The 26,009-nt window shown below is 43.7% G+C and overlaps 1 protein-coding gene across 7 annotated transcripts in view; it reads left to right on the plus strand.

Annotated features, from left to right (window-relative positions):
- MATN2 (matrilin 2) overlaps window positions 1-26,009 on the plus strand; it is a 169,488-nt gene that overhangs the window by 61,144 nt on the left and 82,335 nt on the right. For all 7 annotated transcript variants that reach the window (XM_018058266.1, XM_018058268.1, XM_018058270.1 and 4 more), the window contains exon 4: window positions 2,544-2,666. In XM_018058266.1, the coding sequence (XP_017913755.1) occupies window positions 2,544-2,666 (123 nt within the window). The remainder of the gene's footprint in view (window positions 1-2,543; window positions 2,667-26,009) is intronic.

Consider the following 26,009-nt stretch of genomic DNA (forward strand, 5'->3'; position numbering starts at 1 on the left):
ATCTGTTATTGATGTTGAGTGAAAAGCCAAGTTGAAGATGAATATATATAGGATGAACCCAAACATGTAAAATAAAAGCCCACCACACTTCTCCTTTGCTACATACAGTTAATGCATATCAAACATTCTGCTGGGGAGTGTTCTAAGCTTAATTTTAAGCTTAAATATAAGCTTCACCATCTTAATTACTTTAACCCTTACAAGGCCCTTATGAAATTAGTACTATTTTTACTCCCATTTAATATTTTAAAAGTTAAGAATATTGCTCATGGTCACAAAAACAGATATTTCAGGACTTCTGGGGTGGTCCAATGCAGGAGCATCACGCTCCCAATGCAGGGGGCCTGGGTTCCATCCTGGTCAGGAAACCAGGTCCCACGTGCCACATGAGAGTTCACATGCCACGTGAGATCCCGTGTGCCACAACTAAGACCTGGCACAGCCAAAATACATTAAAAAATAAACAAAAAAATCCCCAGCTATTTCTTTCACACTGAAGTAAAAATGACTGATTTTAATCTAGAAGCTTTCCTAACGTTATTTATGGGCTTACCAAGGGGCACGAGTGGTAAAGAACCCACCTAGTATGCAGGAGACATAAGAGACACCAGTTCAATCTCTGGGTCGGGGAGATCCCCTGGAGGAGGGCATGGCTCCCCACTCCAGTATTTTTGCCTGAAGAATCCCATGGACAGAGGAGCCTGGCGGGCTACAGTCCATAGGGTCCCAGAGAGTCAGACAAGACTGAAGCGACTTAGCATGCACTCAGTGTTATTTATATCTTAGGAATTAAAACACAGACAATTGTAAACTCAGAGCAATCACAATCATTCTAAATTGTAATCTTATGAAATAAAAAAGTTTTACCTTCATTTACTGCCCACCATGTTTCTTACTTTGAAATAAAGGGACATATACTTAGGATATGCCATTGATTTCATCAGAAGCTGAGTTTTCCAACACAGGGTTAAGGAGACTGTTCTTAGCCTTTGAAAGCCTCTTCTGTTTTAGCTTTATAAAAATAAATTTCTATGCATGGATGTCCTTTTTGTTTATGAGAACATTTGCATAACTTGTACTCTGTTTATACTGATACTTGTTAATTTTAAATATGTTCAGGTTGAATTATATGAAGCCAAGTAATAAATTTAAGGTGTAAAAAACAATAAGAATTTTTGTGAGCTCTGGACAGACTTATGCAAGAATTGATGAATCTGAAAGCTGAGGTACTTCAGAAACTAAATGTGGATATATTTTAAAATTGAGACATAAAGATTATGGAAACATATGAATGCATATTTTTACTCCAAAAATTTTATAACATTTTTGCCCATTAAAAAAATTACATTATTCTTTGGATTGCTGAGCCTGAGACTCTGGTGATTAATACATCCTCATTTAACTAATTTTCCCTCCAAGCCCATTTCTGCGAAAAATCCATACACTAACCAAAGCCCTTTCTGGTATCAGTAAACCCTCTGCTCACCAATTGGATGTTATTAATTGCACTGTGAAATGTCTGTCTTATGACAGTGACCTATGGTCACTTTTGACCTGTTTTTAGTTGTTGTTGTATTGTTTAGTTGCTAAGTTGTGTCCGACTTTTTTGCAACTCCATAGACTGTAGCCCGCTAGGCTTCTCTGTCCATGGGATTTTCCAGGCAAGAATACTGGATTGGGTTGCCATTTCCTTCTCCAGGGGATCTTCCCCACTCAGGAATCGAACTTGTGTCTCCTGTGTTGGCAGGCAGATTCTTTACCCCTGAGCCAGTTGGGAAGCCCCTATTTTTAGTTGGATATCAGCAATTTCATATGACTCAGCCTAACTTCTTTTCCCTTTGACCCTCCATGGCCCTCTAGCTATACATATTTTTTTTTTTATTGGAGTATAATTGCTTTACAATGTGGTGCTAGTTTCTACTGTACAAAGAAGTGAATCAGCCATATGTGAAGTGCTAAGTCGCTTCAGTCATGTCCAACTCTTTACAACCCTGTAGACTGTAGTATGCCGGGCTCCTCTGACCATGGGGCTCTCCAGGCAAGAGTACTGAGTGGGTTGCCATGCCCTCCTCCAGGGGATCTTCCCAACCCAGGGATCGAAGCTGAGTCTTGTACCTCTCCTGCACTGGCAGGCAGGTGCTTTTCCCCTAGTACTGCCTGGGAAGCCCCATATGTATACATATATTCCCTCCCTTTTGGCCCTCTCTCTGAACCCCCTCCCAACCCACCCATCAAGGTCATCACAGAGCACAGAGCTGAGCTTCCTGCGCTTTATAGCAGGTTCCCACTAGCGATCTATTTTACACATGGTAGTGTATAAATGTCAATCCCAATCTCTTAATTTATTGATGATGGCATTTATGTAGAACTGTCTTGTCCAACCAAAGGCTGTAAACCCCCCTTGAGGGCAGGGCCTGCAGCTTGTTTCTCTTTGGGTCGTGCCGTGCTTGCTCCTTCACTGTGTAGCTTCTGGATGACTGTTTGCCGGAGGATGAAGTTAGAGAAGGCATTGTTGCCCTAACGTCCCACCTCTTCCCTTTCAGCGGTCCACATGTGCAGCATCCTGGAGCATAACTGCGCCCACTTCTGCATCAACACGCCTGGCTCGTACGTCTGCAGGTGCAAGCAAGGCTACATCCTCAGCTCGGATGAGAAGACCTGCAGAAGTAAGATTGCTTTGCTGATGTGTCTGTTCTGTCCTCCTCGGCTTTCTCGTGCTTTCTTCTTTTATCTGGGCCCATTTAACTCACCTGCGACCCCCACCCAACCAAGCCATCATTTCCCTGAAGAACAGAAACAAGGTTGTCTAAGATGCATATTTTGCCCTGCCCCCCACTCAGCCTTCACAGCACTAAGGCCAGAGCCGGGCACACAGTAGGCCATCAGGAAGGGTTTGGAAGCTCGCTGGAGGCTCCTTCTCAGAAATAGCTTCCTTGGATTCTTGAGCTACTATCCTTGACTTCCAAGCTGTTCTTTAGGAGGATCCACTGAAGAGCCTTTTCATCCGTGGTCTTTATGAACTGTGCCCTTGTCACCAAAAGTGGGTCTGGCTGTTCACCACCCAAAAGCCAATAAACAGGCCAGGCTGGTGGAAAGGAAAGTTTGCTTTATTTCAAATGCTGGCAAATGGTGGGGGGCAAATGCTGGCAACATCTGTCCAAAGGCCAGCCCCTCCAGGGGCAACCAGTGGGGCAGGAGCTTGTATAGATGGAAGGAGGGGGCTACGTACAGAAACAGCACAATCGGCTCTGACAGTCAGCTTCAAACTGGTCAGGGTGGTAGCGTCATCGTGGTCATTTTAGGTCACATTCAGAAAACCAAGATCATGGCATCCGGTCCCATCACTTCGTGGGAAATAGATGGGGAAACAGTGGAAACAGTGAGAGACTTTATTTTGGGGGGCTCCAAAATCACTGCAGATGGTGACTGCAGCCATGGTATTAAAAGACGCTTCCTCCTTGGAAGGAAAGTTATGACCAACCTAGATAGCATATTCAAAAGCAGAGACATTAGTTTGCCAAAAAAGGTCCGTCTACTCAAGGCTATGGTTTTTCCTGTGGTCAAGTATGTATGCGAGAGTTGGACTGTGAAGAAAGCTGAGCACCAAAGAATTGATGCTTTTGAACTGTGGTGTTGGAGAAGACTCTTGAGAGGCCCTCGGACTGCAGGGAGATCCAACCAGTCCATTCTAGGGGAGATCAGTCCTGGGTGTTCTTTGGAAGGACTGATGCTAAAGATGAAACTCCAGCACTTTGGCCACCTCATGGGAAAAGTTGACTCATTGGAAAAGACTCTGATGCTGGGAGGAATTGAGGGCAGGAAGAGAAGGGGACGACAGAGGATAAAATGGCTGGATGGTGTCACTGACTCAACGGACATGAGTCTGAGTGAACTCCGGGAGTTTGTGATGGACAGGGAGGCCTGGCGTGCTGCGATTCATGGGTCACAGAGTCGGACATGACTGAGCGACTGAACTGAACTGAACTGAATCTTCAGTTCCAGGGTCCATTTGTTCCCATTTCTTTGAGGTCAGTTCTTGGAATTGTGACAGCGTATGTCATGGGTACAGTCTGATCATCATGTAGTTAACTTCTTCACCCTGGTGTGTTAGTATTTATAAGACAGCTCACAGGATATGGCTCAGAATATTATCTGTAGTCCTTGAGAAGGAACTAAAGGTCCTTGGCTATACTTAATGACTATAGTATTATTATTTGGTCTCCTTTGACTGTTCTCTTTTGTTTCTGTATTTCTCATTTCTCTGATTAAACTTATTCGTTGACCAAAGAGTTCTACAGATAAAAGGCAGGCAGAGGACATGGGGTGGTGGAGGGAGGGGTTAAAGACCATAGGGTCCTGCTCTGTTTCACCCTGAGGAGTTGTTTCTGTATTTTTTTTTTTAATCTTCCTTGAAGCATGGATTTAGGGTGAGTTATTAATGTTGGCTGGGAATGATTATTCAAGTTCTGTTTTAGAAGAGTGCAGGAATCTAATTGGTCTGGTGAGGGACGCTTTATAGGTCTCCTAAATAAAAAAGGGCAAACAGATATAAAGTGTTAATAGAATTCACATTCTCTTTTTTTGGCCAAACCCCCGTACTGGACAATATACTGACATTAGAGCCGCATGAGGTAATCCGCCTCTTAGAGGAGAGAATTACACATACGTTGAGTGTTGTGCCTATACTTTTTTTTTTCAAGTTATAAATAAAGACATTAATAGCCTAGAAAACAACCAGACTTCCTCAGGACATGAAGGAGACCAGCCCACGTGGAGGCAAATAAAACTCAGCAAATCTGACATGTAGGTCATGTAATGCGTAATTGTGATTATACTGCATGGTAAGTAATTAAGCCCTAATGGAAAGCAGTTTGCACAAATGGCTGTAATTAGTATCGCGTTTATGGAGCCAAACCACATTTTCCTTTTGTCTTCTCACTTTTCAGTGGGTTGAGAGTGGTTGGCTAGGGGCCTCCCTGCCCCCCCAAGATTAGGGAACATCTGCTCAACTCCTCCGGTTGGTGGCCTGTAGAAGCTCAAAGCACCCAGACTCTGTGAGCCCCCCCTGGGGGAGGGGTCCCTGTGTTCTCCAGCTGCTCCCAGAACCCAGGATCCCAGGTTGCTTGTTGAGTGGAGCCTGAATCATCCTGGTCTTCCGCTTGAACCCCTGACCCTTCTTTGGTTTTCACAACGAAAATCACTTACACCATATGCTCATGGGTTGAATAGAATTTACTGGAGGACTGAGGGAGCTCAGGCAGAGTCACCTCACATACTGCTCAGCAAACAAGCTAAACATCTCAGACATGCCCTGTCCTCTCCAGGAGCCTCCTCCCACTCTCCCCCTCCCACCCCAGCAGGGTTTCTCTGCAGAGCACTCAGCCTCCCTCCACTTTGCTAACTCCTGTCCTGCGCTTCCCTTCTTTCAGTTCAGTTCAGTCGCTCAGTCGTGTCTGACTCTTTGAGACTCCATTGGACTACAGCACTCCAGGCCTCCATGTCCATCACCAACTCCCGGAGCTTACTCAAACTCATGTCCATCACATCAGTGATGTCATCCAGCCATCTCATCCTCTGTTATCCCCTTCTCCTCCCGCCTTCAATCTTTCCCAGCATCAGGGTCTTTTCCAATGAGTCAGTTCTTCGCATCAGGTGGCCAAAGTATTGGAGTTTCAGCTTCAGCATCAGTCCTTCCAATGAATATTCAGGACTGATTTCCTTTAGGATGGACTGGTTGGATCTCCTTGCAGTCCAGTGGGCTTTCAGGAAATTCTAGCCTTTGTCTTCTGCTCCCTTGATCTGCTGGGATCCCGACATGTGCCAGGATCCGTTTTCCATGCTCTGGCTTAGTCAATCCAGAGATATCTTGAGATCAGCAAATGAAACATAAAAAGTTCTCCCCCTGATGTCATGAGCAGGCCTTCCCCACACACCAGGTTTGCCAGACCCCCTGCCTGGCCCCACCTCAAGTTCTGAGGCCCCAAGCTCTCCCGGGTCTGGGGCCTGGGTTCTCTCCAGTTCTGGGACTGTGGGTGCATCACAGGGCATGAGGCAGAAACTGTCTGGGCTTCTGACATACTGACCAGGTGGAGGGGTGGGGAGGCCCAGCTCGGAGGGGCCTGAGCCCAGGCGGTGGTTCTCAAGCTTCAGTACCGGGGGAAGAGACACCTAGGAAGCTGACCCCTGACCCCGCCCACCTCCCGGCGCCCCCAGATTGATAGTCAGCAGGTCTGGGTGGGACCTTGGCATCTGCATTTGCTATGAACTTCTCCCATCCAAGTACTAACCAGGCCCGACCCTGCTTAGATTCCGAGATCAGACGAGATTGGGCGCGTTCAGGGTGGTATGGCTGTAGACTGTTGTGAACTTCTAACCTAGGTTGCTGCTGCCATGGTTTGAGATTCCCTAGCTTCAGCCAGCCAAGGCAGTTGGGAGGGAACGGAGCAGGGTAGGAGGGGAGTAGGGCTCAGCTGTCCCAAGTGACCCCGGCCCCCTGTCCCAGCTGACCCTGCCCCTCGTCCAAACTGACCCCGCCCCCATCCCAGCTGACCCCACCCTCCGGTCCCCTGGAAGCAGAGGAACTACCTTTATTGTCGGGGCCAGACTTCCCTTAATACGTCCAGTCAAAAAGAGCATTTTCTCTCTCTCCCAGGAAAAGATTATAATAATGACTTGTTTGCCCACCTGAAATTGTACACCAGCGGGCCTTGTGGAAGGATGAAGGCCTTCAGAGTCTGCGGACCCTGACATTCAACCCTCTCAGTTTCAACCGTGACATTCTAGCTGTATGTCACCCTGAGCTGGTGATTTAACTCCTTGACTCAGCTTCCTCACCCACAAGATGGGAAGGGTGGTGACAAACCATCAACTGATCCTTGTCAGCCCCTGAGTTTGGTCTGGTGGACAGTTCAAAGTTGTGCCGAGGGGAGTCTGGGCCAGACCCTGACCTCTGTTTCTGGGCTGCTCTCTGCCAACACGGAGAGGAACTCTCTGGACCTGGAGAGGAATGAGACACAGCCCTTTCCAGCTTTGAGCCTTTAAAATGTGCCAGGCCCTGGGAGGTCCTGGCAGTCCAGTGGTTAAGACTCTACACTTCCTCTTCAGTGGACATGGTTCGATCCCTGGTCAGGGAACTAAGATCCTGCAAGCTATTCAGCATGAAAAAAGCCGGAGGGGGAGGGGGGTGAAAAAAAAAAACTGTCTAGAAATGAAATAGTACCTAAAACATCAATATTCCAGCTCTCTTGAAGTTACATTCTTGCATAGAAGTCAAATAAATGACCAAGATAACTGCAGCCCAAAGTGATTGCAGCCCCCGCTTAGCGCAGTATGCTACACACAAGGTCAGGACTAACTATAATCACTTACTAAGTGTTTATACCGTGTGCCAGGAGCTCTCCTGAGTGTTCTATATTTGTTATCTCATTAATTCTGACATCAAGCTCTTAAAGTAGGTTTAGCATTTTATTTTACAGATAAGGAAAATGAATGCCAGAAAGGTTAGACAATTTACTTGAGGTCATAGGGCTAGTAATGAGACCAAGCCAGAACCCAAGTCCCGTTAGGTGTGACTGCATGGTCCTGGCTTTTGCCCATCATTCGATGCTTGCCAGCATCGCTTGTCCCATGATCCTTGAGGTGGCAAGCAGTCCTGCAGCCAGAGACACCCCTCCAAGCACAAGAGGACAGGCAAGTTCAAAGCACTCCCTTATCTCAGAGGAGACTCAGAACCAGTTCACCAGGTCTGACATTCAAATGATTGTCATTCCCACAAGTTCACTACTAACTCCTGTGATTCTGTCATGTACAGGATGATTGTGAGAGGCGATGGCATTCAAACACACACATACACACACGCTATAGTTGCCATTTTCTAGTCATACCCTGCCTGTGTGGAGATAGGAGGCAGACATTGCCGAGTCATAGGTTCTTCAAGTGGAAACAGACCTTGTCTATCAGACTGTTAGCGTCCTCTCCCCCTTAGCCCAGGAATTCTGTTTCTCCCTGGTGTCCCAGAGTGATGGTGCCTATCCATCCATCATCACCCATCTGGAACGCAGATCATTACAAAGCACCCGTGTCCCACCTCCAAGGTAGCTTGGGTCAGTGGTTGAGCTGAAATCCTACTCTTTGTAATTCCCACCTTTGATCCTATTTCTGAAGGATCATATACTGAAGTGTATGGCCAACTGAAGCCATATACTAAAAAGTTTATTTCCTTTTCCAGCTAAAAAGAGAAGCCCTTTGATTATTGAAGAATGTAATCGCCCCACCTCATTTAATTTTCTCTTTTTCAGGGGAGGCATGAACACATCTTTAGGTGACCTGGATTTGGGTCTCTTCATTGTCCAAACAACCCTTTTTTGGACATCAGTTAGTCAGTGTCTCAAAATATGCCCCTTTATTTAAAGACAAGATCAAGTACATTAAATAATTTTACCTTTAACATTTTGTCCATACCATATGAGCTATTTGGAATGTACTGAAGGCAACACTGTAAGATTCTTCGGTCTCCAAAAAGTCTTCCCCATCCAAAGCCATAAGATATACATAAAAGCATTACCAAGTGAATAACCCATATGGGCTCAATAGAAGTTTATGTTCTTCTCTTTCCCCATTTAAAAATGTGAGGGGGAGTTGGAATCCTCATGAAATGCGCCCGTCTTCATATATCTCTTTTCCTCCACCATTCCCCTACCCTTGAATTCTTTTCTCATTAACAAGAACAAACTTTATCTTATTTTAAAAAAATAAGGAATTTTCCCTTTTTGTCTCCCTTCTGAAATATTTAATCTGTCTGGAAGAATAATGAAAATGCAACACTTAGAAAACTTCACTTGGCAAGAAAATGTAAACTTTCTTGTCCAGCTTTCTCATTTTTTCTCAAGAAACATATCAAATGCATTTTACAGTTTTATTGTTCAGATATGTTCCTGAGATTATTTTCCCAAGTTATATAAGCAACTTAATAGCTTTTATATTACAGTTTAATCAAAGGACATGACCCCTTTGATGTGACAGAGAAACAGCCACATTATTAAAAACAGAAAATAAAGCAATAAGCAACATTCCTCATGAATGTGAATGAAAAAAATTCTTAAAAACTTCTCAAATAGAATCCGTATATATAATGTAATCAAGACCAAGTAGGATTTAGTACAAGCATTGGTTTAACATCAATAATTAAAAATCAATAATTAAGGCTTCCCTGGCTGGTAAGTGGTAAAGAATCCACCTGCCAATGCAGGAGACGTGGGTTCCATCCCTGATCTGGGAAGATCCCATGTACCACAGAGCAACTAAGCCTGTGCACCACGACTGCTGACCCTGTGCTCTAGAGCCCAAGAGGTGCAACTTCTGGGCCCACATACTGAAGCTACTGAAGCTGGCGTGCCCTAGCGCCCATGTTCTGCAACAAGAGAAGCCACTGCAAGGAGAAGCCAGAGCACCGCAGCTACAGAGCCCTCCCACTCACCACAAGTAGAGAAAAGGCCCAGTACAGCCAAAGACAAATCAATGAAGCTTTTTAAAAAATGAATTAATATATGGTGGATACTTTACATAGAAAAATTGTAAGCGTGCCACCAGAAAACTGCTAGAACCCATTAACAACTTTGGTTGTTCAAGGCAATCTACAGACTCAATGCAATTCCTATTAAAATACCAATGGCATTTTTTTTTTGAACTAAAACAAATAATGTTAAAATTTGTATAGAAACACAAAAGATCATCAATGGTCAAACAATCTTAAAAAAGAAGAAAAGAACTAGAGGAATTATACTCCCTGGTTTAAGACTATGTTAAAAAGCTGTAGTAATTAAAACAGTATGTAATCTCTCTCTCTCCTCTCTCTCTATCTCACACACACACACACACAAACCTCACAGACTGATGGAACAGAATAGGTAGTCTAGAAATAAACCCATGTACTTATGGTCAATTAATCTATGACAGAAGAGATAAGAATATACAATGGAGAAAAAAGAGTTTCTTCTAAGTGGTGCTGGGAAAACTGGACATCTACATGTAAAAGAATGAAATTAAAACATTCTCTAACACACCATACAAAAATAAATGCAAAATGGATTAAAGACCTAAATGTTAGATCAGAACCACAGAACCACTCCTAGAGGAGAACATAGACAGAACATAAATCATAGCAATTTTTTTTTAATCTGTCTCCTAAAGTTAAGAAAATAAAAGCAAAAATAAACAAATGGGATCTAATTAAACCTAAAAGTTTTGTACAGTTAAAGAAAAGACAAAACAAAAAGATAACCTTTAGAATAGGAGTAAATATTTGCAAATGATATGACTGATAAGGAGTTGCTATCTAAAATACATAAACAGCTCATGCAACTCAACATCAAAACAAACAAACAACTGAAGTGAAAAAAGAAAAAAAATGGGCAGACCTGAATAGCCATTTTTCCAAAGAGGACAGGCAGATGGCAAACAGGCTCATGAAAAGATGCCCAACATTGCTAATCATTAGGGAACTGTAAGTCAAATTCACAATGAGATATCACCTCGTATCTGTCAGAATGTCTATCATCAAAAAAGAAAAAGAAAAAAACCCCACAAATAATAAACACTGGTGAGGATGTAAGGGAAAAGGAATCCTGTTAGTGTAGCCACTGTGGAAAACAGTATAGAGGGTTCTCGAAAAACTAAAAACAGAACTATATATGATCCAGCAATTCCCCTCCTGGGTGTACATTGTAAAGAAACAAAAACACTAATTCAAAAAGATATATGCACTCTCATTTTCATAGCAGCATTATTTACAGTTGCCAAGGTATGGAGGCAACCTAAGTGTCCATCAGCAGATGAATGAATAAAGAAAATGTGGTATACACACACAATGGAATACTTCTCAGCCTTAAAAAGGATTAAATCTTATCATTTGCAACAACATGAATGGACTTGGAGACTTTTATGTTAAGTGAAATAAGCCAGACAGAGAAAGACAAATACTGGATGATATCACTGATATGTGGAGTCTAAGAATGTACAACAAACTAGTAACTATAATAAGAAAAGAAACAGACTCACGGGTATGAAGAACCAATTAGTGGTTACCCATGGGGTGAGGGGAAGGGGAGGGGTAAATAGGGATAGGAGATTAAGGGATACAAACTATTGTGTATAAAATAAACTGCAAGGATATATTGTATAACACGGGGAATATAACCAATATTTTACAACTTTAAAAATTGTGAATCCCTATATTGTATACTTGTACATATTAACTATACTTACACAATATTGATTATACTTCAATAAAAATTAATATAATTTAATTTACCATATTAATAGCCTAAAAAAATGTAAAATCGTAAGATCATTTTAACAGATGTCCAAAAAGCACTGGCCAACACCCAATGTTCATTCATGATAAAACACTCTCCAATAAACTAGAAATAAAAGGGAAATTCCTCAACCTGATAAAAAACATATATGAAAAGACCTAGAGTTAACATCTTGGAAAATATCATGATGCTGGAAAAGATTGAGGGCTGGAGGAGAAGGGGGCAACAGAGGATGAGATGGTTGGATGGCATCATCAACTTAATGGACATGAGTCTGAGCAAACTCCAGGAGATAGTGAAGGACAGGGAAGCCTGGCATGCTACAGTCCATGCGGTCGAAAGAGTCAGACATGACTGAGTGACTGAACAACAGGAGTTAACATCATACCCAAGAGTAAAAGACTAAGTGCTTTCCTTTTAAGATAAGGAACAAAAAAGTGTGTCCTTTGCCATACTTCCATTCAATGTTGGACTGGATGTCTTTACTGATATAATAAATCATATAATTATAATATTTATATGAAATAAAAAGAAATTAGAAATTAATACAGATTGGAAAGGAAAAAGTGAAACTGTCCTTACAGACTATTTGACTGCATATGTAGAAAAGCTAATAGAATCTTCAAAAAATCTCCAAAATTTATTAATGAATTCAGCAAGGTTGCAAGATAAAAGGTCAATATACAAAATTATTTGATTGTATTTATTTATTTATTTATTTATTTTAATTGGAGGCTAATTACTTTACAATATTATAGTGGTTTTCACCATACACTGACATGAATCAGCCATGGGTGTACATGTGTTCCCCATCCTGAGCCCCCCTCCCACCTCCCTCCCCATCCCATCCCTCAGGGTAATCCCAGTGCGCAGCCCTGAGCACATTGTCTCATGCATCAAACTTGGACTGGTGATCTGTTTCATGTATGATAATATACAGGTTTCAGTGCTATTCTCTCATTATTATATACTGCAACAAAAATCTGAAATAGACATTTTAAAAGTTTTACGATAGTATAAGAAATATAGAAATTAGAATAAATTAGCAAAACGTGGCATGATCTATACATTGATGAATACAAATGATGTCTGCAGGAATTAAAGAAGACCTAAAGAAATGGAAAGATCAGCAAATCATCAAATAGAAGACTTACTATTGCTTAGATGTGAATCCTTTCTAAAATGATCTATAGATTTAAAGCAATCCCTATAAAATCCTAGCAGACATTTTTGAGTAGAAACTGATGACCTGATTCTAAAATATAGATGAAAATTTTAAAGAAAAAACAATTGAATACTCAAATAAAATCAACTCTTATTACTCACAATAGTTATAGTTTGTAAGTCTCTGTGAACATTGAACTAGTGGTTACTGGATTATGGTTCCTAGGGGAAATATAGAGTTAGTTTCCTGCAAGCCTCTGGCCACAGTTCAGTTCAGTTCAGTCGCTCAGTCGTGTCCAACTCTTTGCAACCCCATGAATCGCAGCACACCAGGCCTCCCAGTCCATCACCAACTCCTGGAGTTCACTCAGACTCAACGTCCATCGAGTCAGTGATGCCATCCAGCCAGTGATGCCATCCAGCCATCTCATCCTCTGTTTTCCCCTTCTCCTCCTGCCCCCAATCCCTCCCAGCATCAAAGTCTTCTCCAGTGAGTCAACTCTTTGCATGAGGTGGCCAAAGTACTGGAGTTTCAGCTTTAGCATCATTCCTTCCAAAGAAATCCCAGGGTTGATCTCCTTCAGAATGGACTGGTTGGATCTCCTTGCAGTCCAAGGGACTCTCAAGAGTCTTCTCCAACCCCACAGTTCAAAAGCATCAATTCTTCGGTGCTCAGCCTTCTTCACAGTCCAACTCTCACATCCATACATGACCACTGGAAAAACCATAGCCTAGACTAGATGGACCTTAGTTGGCAAAGTAATGTCTCTGCTTTTCAATATGCTATCTAGGTTGGTCATAACTTTTCTTCCAAGGAGGAAGCGTCTTTTAATTTCATGGCTGCAGTCACCATCTGCAGTGATTTTGGAGCCCCAAAAAATAAAGTCTGCCACCATTTCCACTGTTTCCCCATCTATTTCCCATGAAGTGATGGGACCAGATGCCATGATCTTCGTTTTCTGAATGTTGAGCTTTAAGCCAACTTTTTCACTCTGCTCTTTTACTATCATCAAGAGGCTTTTTAGCTCCTCTTCATTTTCTGCCATAAGGGTGGTGTCATCTGCATATCTGAGGTTATTGATATTTCTCCTGGCAATCTTGATTCCAGCTTGTGTTTCTTCCAGTCCACCGTTTCTCACGCATATAAGTTTAATAAGCAGGGTGACAATATACAGCCTTGACGTACTCCTTTTCCTATTTGGAACCAGTCTGTTGTTCCATGTCCAGTTCTAACTGTTGCTTCCTGACCTGCATACAGATTTCTCAAGAGGCAGGTCAGGTGGTCTGGTATTCCCATTTCTTTCAGAATTTTCCAGTTTATTGTGATCCACACAGTCAAAGGCTTTGGCATAGTCAAGAAAGCAGAAATAGATATTTTTCTGGAACTCTCTTGCTTTTTCCATGATCCAGCGGATGTTGGCAATTTGATCTCTGGTTCCTCTGCCATTTCTAAAACCAGCTTGAATATCAGGAAGTTCACGGTTCATGTATTGCTGAAGCCTGGCTTGGAGAATTTTGAGCATTCCTTTACTAGCGTGTGAGATGAGTGCAATGTGCGGTAGTTTGAGCATTCTTTGGCATTGCCTTTCTTTGGGATTGGAATGAAAACTGACCTTTTCTAGTCGACTCTGTGGCCACTGCTGAGTTTTCCTAATTTGCTGGCATATTGAGTGCAGCACTTTCACAGCATCATCTTTCAGGATTTGAAATAGCTCCACTGGAATGCCATCACCTCCACTAGCTTTGTTCATAGTGATGCTTTCTAAGGCCCACTTGACTTCACATTCCAGGATGTCTGACTCTAGATGAGTGATCATACCATCATGATTATCCAGGTCATGAAGATCCTTTTTGTACAGTTCTTCTGTGTATTCTTGCCATCTCTTCTTAATATCTTCTGCTTCTGTTAGGTCCATACTATTTCTGTCCTTTATCGAGCCCATCTTTGCATGAAATGTTCCCTTGGTATCTCTAATTTTCTTGAAGAGATCTCTAGTCTTTCCCATTCTTTTCTTTTCCTCTATTTCTTTGCACTGATTGCTGAAGAAGGCTTTCTTATCTCTTCTTGCTATTCTTTGAAAATCTGCATTCAGATGCTTATATCTTTCTTTTTCTCCTTGGCTTTTCGCTTCTCTTCTTTTCATAGCTATTTGTAAGGCTTCTCCAGACAGCCATTTTGCTTTTTTGCATTTCTTTTCCATGGGGATGGTCTTGATCCCTGTCTCCTGTACAATGTCACAAACCTCATTCCATAGTTCATCAGGCACTCTATCTATCAGATCTAGGCCCTTAAATCTATTTCTCACTTCCACTGTATAATCATAAGGGATTTGATTTAGGTCATACCTGAATGGTCTAGGGGTTTTCCCTGTTTTCTTCAATTTAAGTCTGAATTTGGTAATAAGGAGGTCATGATCTGAGCCACAGTCAGCTCCTGGTCTTGTTTTTGTTGACTGTATAGAGCTTCTCCATCTTTTGCTGCAGAGAATATAATCAATCTGATTTCGGTGTTGACCATCTGGTGATGTCCATGTGTAGAGTCTTCTCTTGTGTTGTTGGAAGAGGGTGTTTGCTATGAGCAGTGCATTTTCTTGGCAAAACTCTATCAGTCTTTGCCCTGCTTCATTCCTCATTCCAAGGGCAAATTTGCCTGTTACTCCAGGTGTTTCTTGACTTCCTACTTTTGCATTCCAGTCCCCTATAATGAAAAAGACATCTTTTCTGGGTGTTAGTTCTAAAAGGTCTTGTAGGTCTTCATAAGAACTGTTCAACTTCAGCTTCTTCAGCATTACTGGTTGGGGCATAGACTTGGATCACTGTGATATTGAATGGTTTGCCTTGGAAACGAACAGAGATCAGTCTGTCGTTTTTGAGATTGCATCCAAGTACTGCATTTTGGACTCTTTTGTTGACCATGATGGCTACTCCATTTCTTCTGAGGGATTCTTGCCTGCAGTAGTAGATATAATGGTCATCTGAGTTAAATTCACCCATTCCAGTCCATTTTAGTTCACTGATTCCTAGAATGTCGATGTTCACTCTTGCCATCTCCTGTTTGACCACTTCCAATTTGCCTTGATTCATGGATCTGACATTCCAGGTTCCTATGCAATATTGCTCTTTATAGCATTGGACCTTGCTTCTATCACCAGTCACATCCACAACTGGGTATTGTTTTTGCTCTGGCTTCAACCCTTCATTCTTTCTGGAGTTATTTCTCCACTGAACACCAGTAGCATATTGGGCACCTACTGACCTGGGGAGTACCTCTTTCAGTATCCTATCATTTTGCCTTTTCATACTGTTCATGGGGTTCTCAAGGCAAGAATACTGAGTGGTTTGCCATTCCCTTCCCCAGTGGACCACAATCTGTCAGACCTCTCCACCATGACCCACCCGTCTTGGGTTGCCCCGTGGGCATGGCTTAGTTTCATTGAGTTAGACAAGGCTGTGGTCCTAGTGTGATTAGATTGACTAGATTTCTGTGAGTATCTGGCCACAATATTTCACAAATCAATACAGAACCTTATTTTAGGGGTGTTTCTGTTTAAAGACACCTTAGCGATTCCCTGGTGGCTCAGACAGTAAAGCGTCTGCCCGCAATGTGGGAGACTCGGGTTGGATCCCTCGGTTGGGAAGGTCCCTTGGAGAAGGAAATGGCAGCCCACACCAGTACTCTTGCCTAGAAAATTCCATGGATGGAGGAGCCTGGTGGGCTACAATCCATGGGGTCACAAAGAGTCGGACACGACTGAGTGACTTCATGACACGACTTTGATTGAGTATACATTGTTGATTTATTGACATTGAACTTACAGCCAACAGCACCGTTACTCATGCCTGAATGAAGCTCATCTAACATTCTTTCTCCCTAAGGCAGAGCATGGCCTTCTTGCCTTAGGGACACCAGACAGCACTTCAACACTACTCGGAGGGGCTGTTTGAAACAGCGAAGTGACCAACAGACAGCACACAAATTCTAAAATTATGGCTTTAAGGGGAGCACAAAAAAGATACTTGTTTATAGCATGAGCACCAAAACAAGAAAGCAGAGCACTGTTTGACTTTCACTAGGAAAGTGCAGTGGCTCAATAGTTTCACCGCTCTGCACATACCCATGAATGACCACGAAAATGCCCAAGTATCGATTCTAGGTTCCCAGTACCTTTTATAAAGTAGGTAAGTTGGCAAGTCTGGAATCTGCAAATAATGAGAATCAAGTAAAACTTTGAGAAAAATAAAGTTGGAGGGATCAAATTATCTTAAGACTGACTATAAAGCAATGGTAATCAAAGCAGTGTGGTAGTCATGTAACAGTGGACATCACTGGCACAGAATAGAGTCCAGAAGCAGAGCCACACATTTACGGTGAAATGATTTTTGACAAACATGCCACGGAAATTCATTGGAAAAGAATAATGTCATCAACTAATGGTGTTACAACAATTGGATTCCCATGTGTAAAAAAAAATGGACCTTGACCCTTACCTCATACCATATACAAAAATTTGTTTAAAACTGATTTTAAATGTTAATATAAAGGAGAAACATATAAATGTCTAGATTAAAATGTAGGGAAAAAATTGATGACCCTGGGTTTGGCAAGGATTTTTTAAATAGGGCACAGAACACAAAAGAGAAACTCAGTAAATTGAACATCATCAAAATTAAAATATTTGCTTGCAAAATACACTGCTATTAAACTGAAAAGGGAAATCACAGACTGAAATTAGATATATCCAACAAAGGACCTTAGAATTTATAAAGAATTCTTATAACTTTATAATAGGAAAATAAACAGCCCAGTCAAAATGGGCAAAAGATTTGAATAGACACTAAACGAAAGAAAATATATAAAGAAGAGATGCTCAACCTCATTAGTCAAAAAGAAAATACAAATTAAAGCCATAAAAGGATACCCCCACTCTACTTCCACTAGATTGAATACATTTTAAAATATTGACCATGTCAAGTAATGGCAAAGTTGGAAACAGAGTCATCATTTTTCCTGGCAGGAAGACAAAATGGTTCAACCACTTTGGAAGACAGATTAGAAGTTTCTTACAAAATTAAATATGTACTTACCATGATATCGAACCATTCCATTTTTAGGTATTTACTCAAAAGAAATTAAAGTTTATGTTCAAACCAGGATTTGAGCACAGATGTTTACTTGTAATAAGCCAAAACTGGGAACAACTCAAATCAAATCAAAACAACTCAAATCATCAACAGGTGAACTGATAACAAATTGTGAGACATGCATACAGTGTAATACTAGTGGGCAATGAAAAGAGTGAACTACTGACACATGTTGGAGAAGGAAATGGCAAGCCACTCCAGTGTTCTTGCCTGGAAAATTCCATGGACAGAGGAGCCTGGCAGGCTACAGTCCATGGGGTCGCCGCAGAGTCAGACATGACTGAGCGAGTGAGCACAGCACACTGACATGAGGCAGGCTGGATGAACGTCAAGGCAGCCCGGGTGAATGAAAGAAACAAGACCAGAAAAAGAGTACATACTGTAGGATTCCATTTATATGAAGTGTTAGGGAATGGTAACTAATCTGTGATACAGATCAGCAGATGAGTGGCTGCCTGGGACCAGGGGGAGGGATGGGGCAGGTGGAGGGGCTACCAATGGCAACTAGGAAACTGGGGATCTGGAGGTGATGGGTATGTTATCTTGATTATGGTGATGATATGTTGCTATGTCAAATGTATCAGATTGTATACATGAAACATGTGTAGTTTATGGTATAGTTTATATAGACACACACATACACACAGAACAATGTGGTTTGGGAAGGTAAGTGGTACTGAGACAGAAGGCTGCAAGAGAAGAGATTAGAGAGTCATGGAACAATCAGGGCTTGGGGAGAAAGGGATTTTCTAGCAAGTCAAAGAAGAGGAAAGAACTGCAGGGCTTGTGGTCTTTGGAGGATGCTAACTAGAACAGACTGCTTGTTTGGAAGAGCATGTTTGGGGCATTAGTGGGGGATGAGAAAAGGAATTTAAGCTGGAACAAATTATGGGGTGATTTGATTTCTCAAGCTGACTTCCAGCTGCGGTCTTTGGTGGATAGAGGGGCTGAATACAGGGTGTCAGAGGGAAAACCACGTTTTAGTACATTGACCCTGGCAGTAATACATAATATAGTATTAGATTTAGGTAGAGAATGAGTGCAGAAATACCATCTACCTATCCCCTCACTCTTTCCTTTATTCATTCAGCACTTACTCATTCCCCTCTATGGGCCAGACACTCTGGTGGGGTGTGGGAGAGAAATAAGTGTGTCTCTCATATGTTGGAGATCCAAGGAATACTCAGATCTTGGCTTCCCTGGTGCTCTGCACGTGCGGAGCAGAAGGTGGACGATGCAATCAGTTTACAATTCAAATCAGTTCAATCAATTCAGTGCTGATGTTTCTTATGCCCATGGAATTAATTAGATCATAGCAATAATCCCCACCCAGGGGAAGAGTTTATGACCTAAGATGGGGAATAGTGGGTGAGGGGTGTTTGCTAACTTCAGTTATCAGAGAGGAAACCTGGTTTTGCTGGGGAAAGCAAGAGCAAGTCTGGGCAAGAGCCCACTCAAGTGGTTGGGTGCAGCAGGAGATGGGGGTTAGAGTTCAAGGAAAATGCCTGGCTGGATATGCTTGGGGTGGTCATTGGCCCTGAAAATGCATGGAATCTTGGAAGGAGAGAGGGAGTGCGGAAAGAGGTGGTCAGGGTCTCAGCTTGGGGCAGCCCGCAGAGCTCAGACCAAGTGCAAGAAGGAGAAGACTGCGCATGCGCACACAAGCAGGCGGCTTTGTGGGGGCGGGAGCGGGGGCTTGTTAGGAATGCAAATTCCCGCGCGGTACCTATCCCAGACCTACTGAATCAGGGACTCTAGGGGTGTGGCCCAGGAGGATGTGTTTTAACAAGCCCTCCTGGGAGTTCTGATCTTAAACTCGAGTTTGAAAACCACTGGCCCAGCTATTTTAAGCTAGATCACTCCCTGAGAGATGGCTGCTCCGTAGGGAGTTCATAATGAGAAAGGGATGCTGTGATTGACAGCCGTTTAGAAATTGCAAAGCGCTCAGCAAAACTAGGGCCTTATTCGTTCATGCTTATTTCTGATTTCGATCAACCTCATTCGGTCAGATACACTTATGTTTTCAGGCTTTGTTTTGGGGCTCCTCCTCTTTTTCCCCTCTCAAACGGAAACTAAAATCTCAGTTAATGAATAGGATAACTGATTGAAAAAGCATGAAGCTTTGGGGGAGGAGGGATGCGAGCAAGGCACAGCTGGAGTTTGCCTGAAAGGACAGGTTTGTTTTTGTGGGTGACATTGGCTTGCTTTTGTTTCTTCCAGCGTGGAAGCACAAGGCTGATGACTCACATTAACTGCTGAAAGTCTTTAAATTCAAACAGCAGCTGTCAAAATACGATTAGGGCTTTCAGACATAATGAAAGAAGGGGGATAGTCCCTAAAAATGCAGGCTTGGGTTTCTCAGGCTTTTGCGGAGCCTTAGCTCCAAGTGAGATTTCGGGTTGGAGCAGGCAGAGATCCCGTTGTTTCCCAGCGAAGAGAAATAGCAGCTCTAATAATACATTTCTCTTCTCTCTTCCTGTGATAAATAATTTCTGATTTCTCCATCTCAGGCTCAATAGCAGCATGTGTGTGTACTAAGTTGCTTCATTCGTGTCCGACTCTGTGTGACCCATAGACCTAGACTGCCAGGCTCCTCTGTCATGGGATTCTCCAGGCAAGAATACTGCAGTGGGTTGCCATGCTCTCCTCCAGGGTATCTTCCCAACCCAGAGATCGAACCCTTGTCTCTTACATCTCCTGCATTTGCAGGCAGGTTCTTTACCACAAAAGTGGAGCATGTCTTTAAAGGTGTTCATTTTGCTTTAACTCTAAAGGAGAGATTAGATTGTCACTGGTATCAATAGCATGCCATGTGGCTTGTATAAAATTCTGAAAAGTCAGTAAAAACCCTTTTATTTCATCTAGGATGATGTCAGCTGCAACCGCCACAGTCTTTGTCCCGTGCTTCTTTCTTGTCCGGGGTAACCAGATGAAAGTTTTCCAAGTTCTCTGGGCTGAGGCACTGTGCCAGGCTTTCAAGATCACACATGGAGGGAGGCCCTTAAATCTAGAATGCCTGTGAGCCTCAGGGGAAACACCAGGGATGGATGTGAGCACAGCCCTGGGGCTCTTAGTTATCAAATCCTCCCTGATTTATTTCATTGGGGAGACCGAGCAGATGCAGTTTACATCCTTCCTAAAACTCTCCAGGAAGAGAAGCAAGCAGATTTTGCTGACTGTCAGCCATGTACTAACACATGCCCTCTGGCAAGGCACTGTTTGAGTTTGTTGAGATCTTTTGCTGTAAAATTCAAAATTGCCTACTTTGCTGTATCAGATTAAGTCAGCCTAGAACTCACAAACTAAAACTTGGCCAGATGCACTGATGTTGTTTAAAGTGATCTGAATCTGGTGTCCACATGTGGGGGTTTCATGCTGCTGCTGCTAAGTCACTTCAGTTGTGTCTGACTCTGTGCGACCCCACAGATGGAAGCCCATTGGGCTCCGCCATCTCTGGGATTCTCCAGGCAAGAACACTGGAGTGGGTTGCCATTGCCTTCTCCAATGCATGAAAGTGAAAAGTGAAAGTGAAGTCGCTCAGTCCTGTCTGACTCAGCGACCCCATGGACTGCAGCCTACCAGGCTCCTCCGTCCATGGGAGTTTCCAGGCAAGAGTACTGGAGTGGGGTGCCATTGCCTTCTCCGGGGGGGTTTCATAGGCACCCAATAAAGTGATGTTGTATTAGAATTGTGATGTAGGCAAAATCTGGTTGGGGTCACCTCTTCTCCAAGCTTAACTAGGCCTGCACTCCTAAGACATTTGGCCCTAGTGGTAAAGAACCCGCCCACCAATGCAGGTTCGATCCCTGGATTGGGAAGATCCCGTAGCATAGGAAATGGCAACCTACTTCAGTATTCTTGCCTGGGAAATCCCATGGTCAGAGTAGCCCAGGGCCTGCAGTCCATGGAGCTGCAAAGAGTTGGACACGACCAAGTACAAGAAAAAAGGAAGCTTATATTTGCTGAGTACCTACTATCTCTCAAGTACTTTATCATCTATATTATCTCATGTAACCCTGCAATAAGATGTTTTCTCAACTTAATTATTTAACCTCTGTGAAAATTCAGTCTCATGGAAATCACTTATGCGAAGTCACACAGGTCACCTCGCTGAAGCCAGGTCTGACTCCAAAGGCAATATTCTTTTCATCCTATCTGATCGCCTCCCTTGTACCCTATGTAAAGAAACATGGGACTTCCCTGGTGGTCCAGTGGCTAAGACTCTGCACTCCCAATGCGGGCGGCCCAGGTTTGATCCTGGCTGAGGGGACTAGCTCCCTCATGCCACAACTAAAGATCTGGTGCAGTCAAATAAATAAATATTTTCTTTAAAAAAGAAGAAGAAACATAACTGCCCCTTATCTCCTCCTCCAAGATTCAGTCCTCCTGACCCCTGCTTTTTCATATGACCTGCCTCAGGTCCTGGTATACAGTAATCTTTTCTGTGGGCTGGCCTTCTGACCACACTGTGTAAAACAAAGCTCCCTTCCCTCCACACTCCTATTGCTCTGTCCTGCTTTTGTTCCACAGTACTTCTAAGTAATATATGGTTTAAGCTGTTTATGTTACATCTGGCCGCTGTCCATGGTATGCTAGTAAATGTTCAACAACCAGATCTCCAGGGGGAAAATACCCAGTTTGTAACGTTCACCAATTCCTGTGGTGTCAATACTGCCACCATGGCTGATTTCACGCTACCCGCTTGGCCTTGCTGAATGCAGAGTTGGGAAGAGGTGGGCATGGTCCATCAATGTGAGTCAATAGGAGCCGGCTTCCCACTTGAATATCAACTCCATGGCAAGAGGGATCATTGATTGTTTTAAAATCAAGGGATCAATTATTTCGTTCACTGTTGTTTTCCCAGCAGTTTGAACAATTTGATGAATGATTGCATTCAGTCATTCAAATATATTTTTAAAAATTGACCACATGCCAAACACCATGCAAGTTGAGCTGGAGAGCTGAACAGAACAAGCACTGGCTTCAAACGGCAGGGGAAGTAGACATTAAATTATCAATTGCAAATTAAGCGCTACATTGTAACTGTGGTAGGGGAAACCATGACCGGGAACTTGACCTCTAACAGGGAGTGGTCAGATAAGAGCCCTCCACCGCGGAGTACTCCAGGCTGGCTACTCCAGAGTCAGTTCAACACACGTCCGCTAAGCACCAGCTGTGTGAAGCATGTGGGTATCAGGGGTACCCTGAGAACCACCAAGGCTTACCCTGTGCCCCTCAGAGCTTACAGCCTGGGTAAGAAGGATGAGCGAGGAAAGCCTGACAACCCTGTGTTTCAGGTGCTGGGTCCATTCACCCATTCCCAAGCACTTGATGAGCCCCTGTCATGTGCCAGGCAGTGTGGTAGGCACCAGGGATGCGGGAGACAGCAAGACAGCTGGATCCTTAGCTGTTGTGAGGATTCCAGTATCTGTAGCTGGAGACCAGCTCCCTGATGTCACTGTCCTCTGCTGGGAGAAGACTATCTCTTGCTGGGGACGAGGAGAGGTACAGAGACTCGGGAAGAGTTTTGTTCCCGTCTCACTCATCTTCCCAGGACCCAGGACCCCATATCTAGTGGAGGAGATATTGCAGGACTCTAGGACATCCCCGTTGGGAGGCAGGGGGGTTGGGACTCTGTCACTGTTCTTTCAGCAAATGAACACTTATGGGACACCAACTCCATGCGCTAGGGCACTGGGGAATCAAATTGAGTCACATCAGCTCACTTTCCCATGAGGCCGTCAGACTTGTGATCGGGTTCTTCTAATACTATGGGATAAATACTGTTACTAAGTTTTGGTTTGTGAGTTCAAAGTGCCTACTGTGGGATAATACTGTGGGATAAATGCATAAGTGCTCTAGTAGAGCCATGTGTAGAGAGCTCAAGGAGCCCAGGGGAAGAAAACGTGAAGCCCCGCCAACCTGGAGAAGGCTTCCTGGAGGAGGTGACGTCAGACTGAAGTCAGTAGTCATGAGTGGGAGTCATGGGGTAGAGAAGGCTTGAAAGGGTAATGGGAGCTCTGAATTTAGAGCTTTTCCCACCCCCCACAGTTTTATCATCCTTCACTGAAATCCTCCCAGGCTGTGAGAAAAAGAAGTGCTGTTTCTCTAAAGAATAAAGAATCATCCAAAAACATCTGTATTTGTTTCCAATGAAAGCGACCACTGCCAGAAAAACAACAAAGTTGTTTTGTCAGAACCTAGTCTGTATTTATTCCTTTGTCTTTGTTTAATTAAATTAATCCCTCAATGGTTTCCTTTGGGACAGTACAGATCACTAGTGGCCATAAATCCCCAATGTTCTAAAAACAATATGAAAGGCCCGAGGCCAACTGGCAGGCCTGCTGTTTGTGGGATGTTCTTCTGGAATGCAAGCCATGATCCTCCTGTTCCTACCACACTCTGCGCCCTCACGTAGCGTCCAGGGTCAGACACTTGGAGAGAGGTCCAAGGACAGCAAAAAAAAAAAAAAAATTGAGATTTGTTTAAAAGAATCTGAGCCTGGAGACAGTAGACAAAGGCTGACTCTTGTGTCTTTCTCTGGATGAATATGAGGACTTTTTACCTGGGAGTTTCAATGACTCAGCCTGGCTGCACACTCGGGTTATCTGGGAGCTTCGGGAACACTGTTGCCTGCACCCTGGCCCTTGCTGCCTGATTCAAGCCGGGCGTATTTGCCGAAGGGCCCTAGACGGTTCTGATGGGCCTCTGAGGGGGTGCACGCTGCTCTGACGGATGGGACCCTGCAGGGCTTCAGGGCTGTCCTGTCCCAGAAAGAAGGAGCACCTCGTGACCTCTCTGCCTACCCTGTTGGGGGGAGTTTTGGGGGAGAAATGGTTATTGCTTCAAGATCTTGGTTCACTGCTTTCATCTACATTTTTCAGTCTATTTCAATTGGGATTGGGAATTGGCCACAAGCTTGGGACTTGGGGGTTGGTTGTTCCAGTGTCCTGGGGTGTCATTGTCCAGCCATCAGGAGTTCATGCAGAGATGCTCCCCTCCTGATTAGGGAGCCTGGCAAGGGAGACACTTTATTCATTTATCCATACACTAAATCCTTTCAATTTCCCAGAGCTAAAGTAAACTGTGATGCCACCAAAGTTACTCTTCCACAGCACAAGTCAGGTGAGACAGCCCTTGATTATTTTTCATTATTATAAAAACTCTAGGTATAAACTCTTATTAGAAAATTCAAAGACAGATAATTATTGCTTCAAGATCTTGGTTCACTGCTTTCATACAATCTACATTTTTCAACCTATTTCAAATGGAGATGGGAACTGGGCCCAGAGTGATAGATGTAGTTTAGGGTACTATGTCTGTGTGCTAAGTTGCTTCAGTCTTGTCTGACTCTTTGTGACCCTGTGAACCATAGCCCATCAGGCTCCTCTGTCCATGGGATTTCCCAGGCAAGAATACTGGAGTGGGTTGCCATTTCCTTCTCCAGGGGATCTTCCCGACCCAGGGATCAAACCCGGGTCACTTTCATCTTCTGCACTGGCAGGGTTCACTGCTTTTAAAATGCTTCTTTCAAAGAGGTTCTTTTGTAACATTGATTTTTTTTCATTATTATAAGAGCTCTTGGTATAAACTCTTGTTAGAAAATTCAAAAGCAGGTAATTATAAATAACAGAAAAAAATGAAACTCTCACCCCTCTTTGGTAACCACTGTTAGGCAGGGTTCCTGCTGGACAAAGAGAGGAGACAAAGCAACTGTGGGAGCTGAGCAGGGGGACCCAGGTGGTGGAGTTCCCACCCCACCTTCAGAGATGGGCTTGAGGCTTGGGGGCTGGCTGTTCCAGTGTCCTGGGGTGTCATTGTCCAGCCATCAGGAGTCTGTGCAGGGACGCTCCCCTCCTGGTTAGGGAGCCTGGCAAGGGAGACACGGTATATACGTCAGTATATAAATGCCTATGGCATTAACATGGTGATACATGCCAGGAAGGGCTTCCCAGGTGGTTCAGTGATGAAGAATCCACCTGCCGATGCAGAAGCCGTGGGTTCCCACCCTGGGTCGGGAAGATCCCCTAGGGTAGGAAGTAGCATCCCACTTCAATATTCTTGCCTGGAAAATTCCACGGACAGAGGAACCTGGCGGGCTTCAGTCCATGGGGTCACAAAGAGTCGGACACAACTGCATGACTGAGCACGCACGCACGCACACACACACGCACACACACGCCAGGAGGGAAAAGTCAGAGGTGCACAGACCTGCGCTGACAGCCGGTGGGTGTGGCCAACAGCTCTGACGGACAGTGGAAGGTCCTCGTGACAAGAAGTTGATTTTCCCATCCGCACACACGCAAACCAAAGCTACTTTGGCATGGAAGTCAGAGAGCTACCACTTTGTTCCCAAAGAAGTGGCTTTCATTTATCCGTACACTAAATCCT

Source organism: Capra hircus, chromosome 14 (genome assembly GCF_001704415.2).
Source record: "Capra hircus breed San Clemente chromosome 14, ASM170441v1, whole genome shotgun sequence".
NCBI lineage: Eukaryota > Metazoa > Chordata > Mammalia > Artiodactyla > Bovidae > Capra > Capra hircus.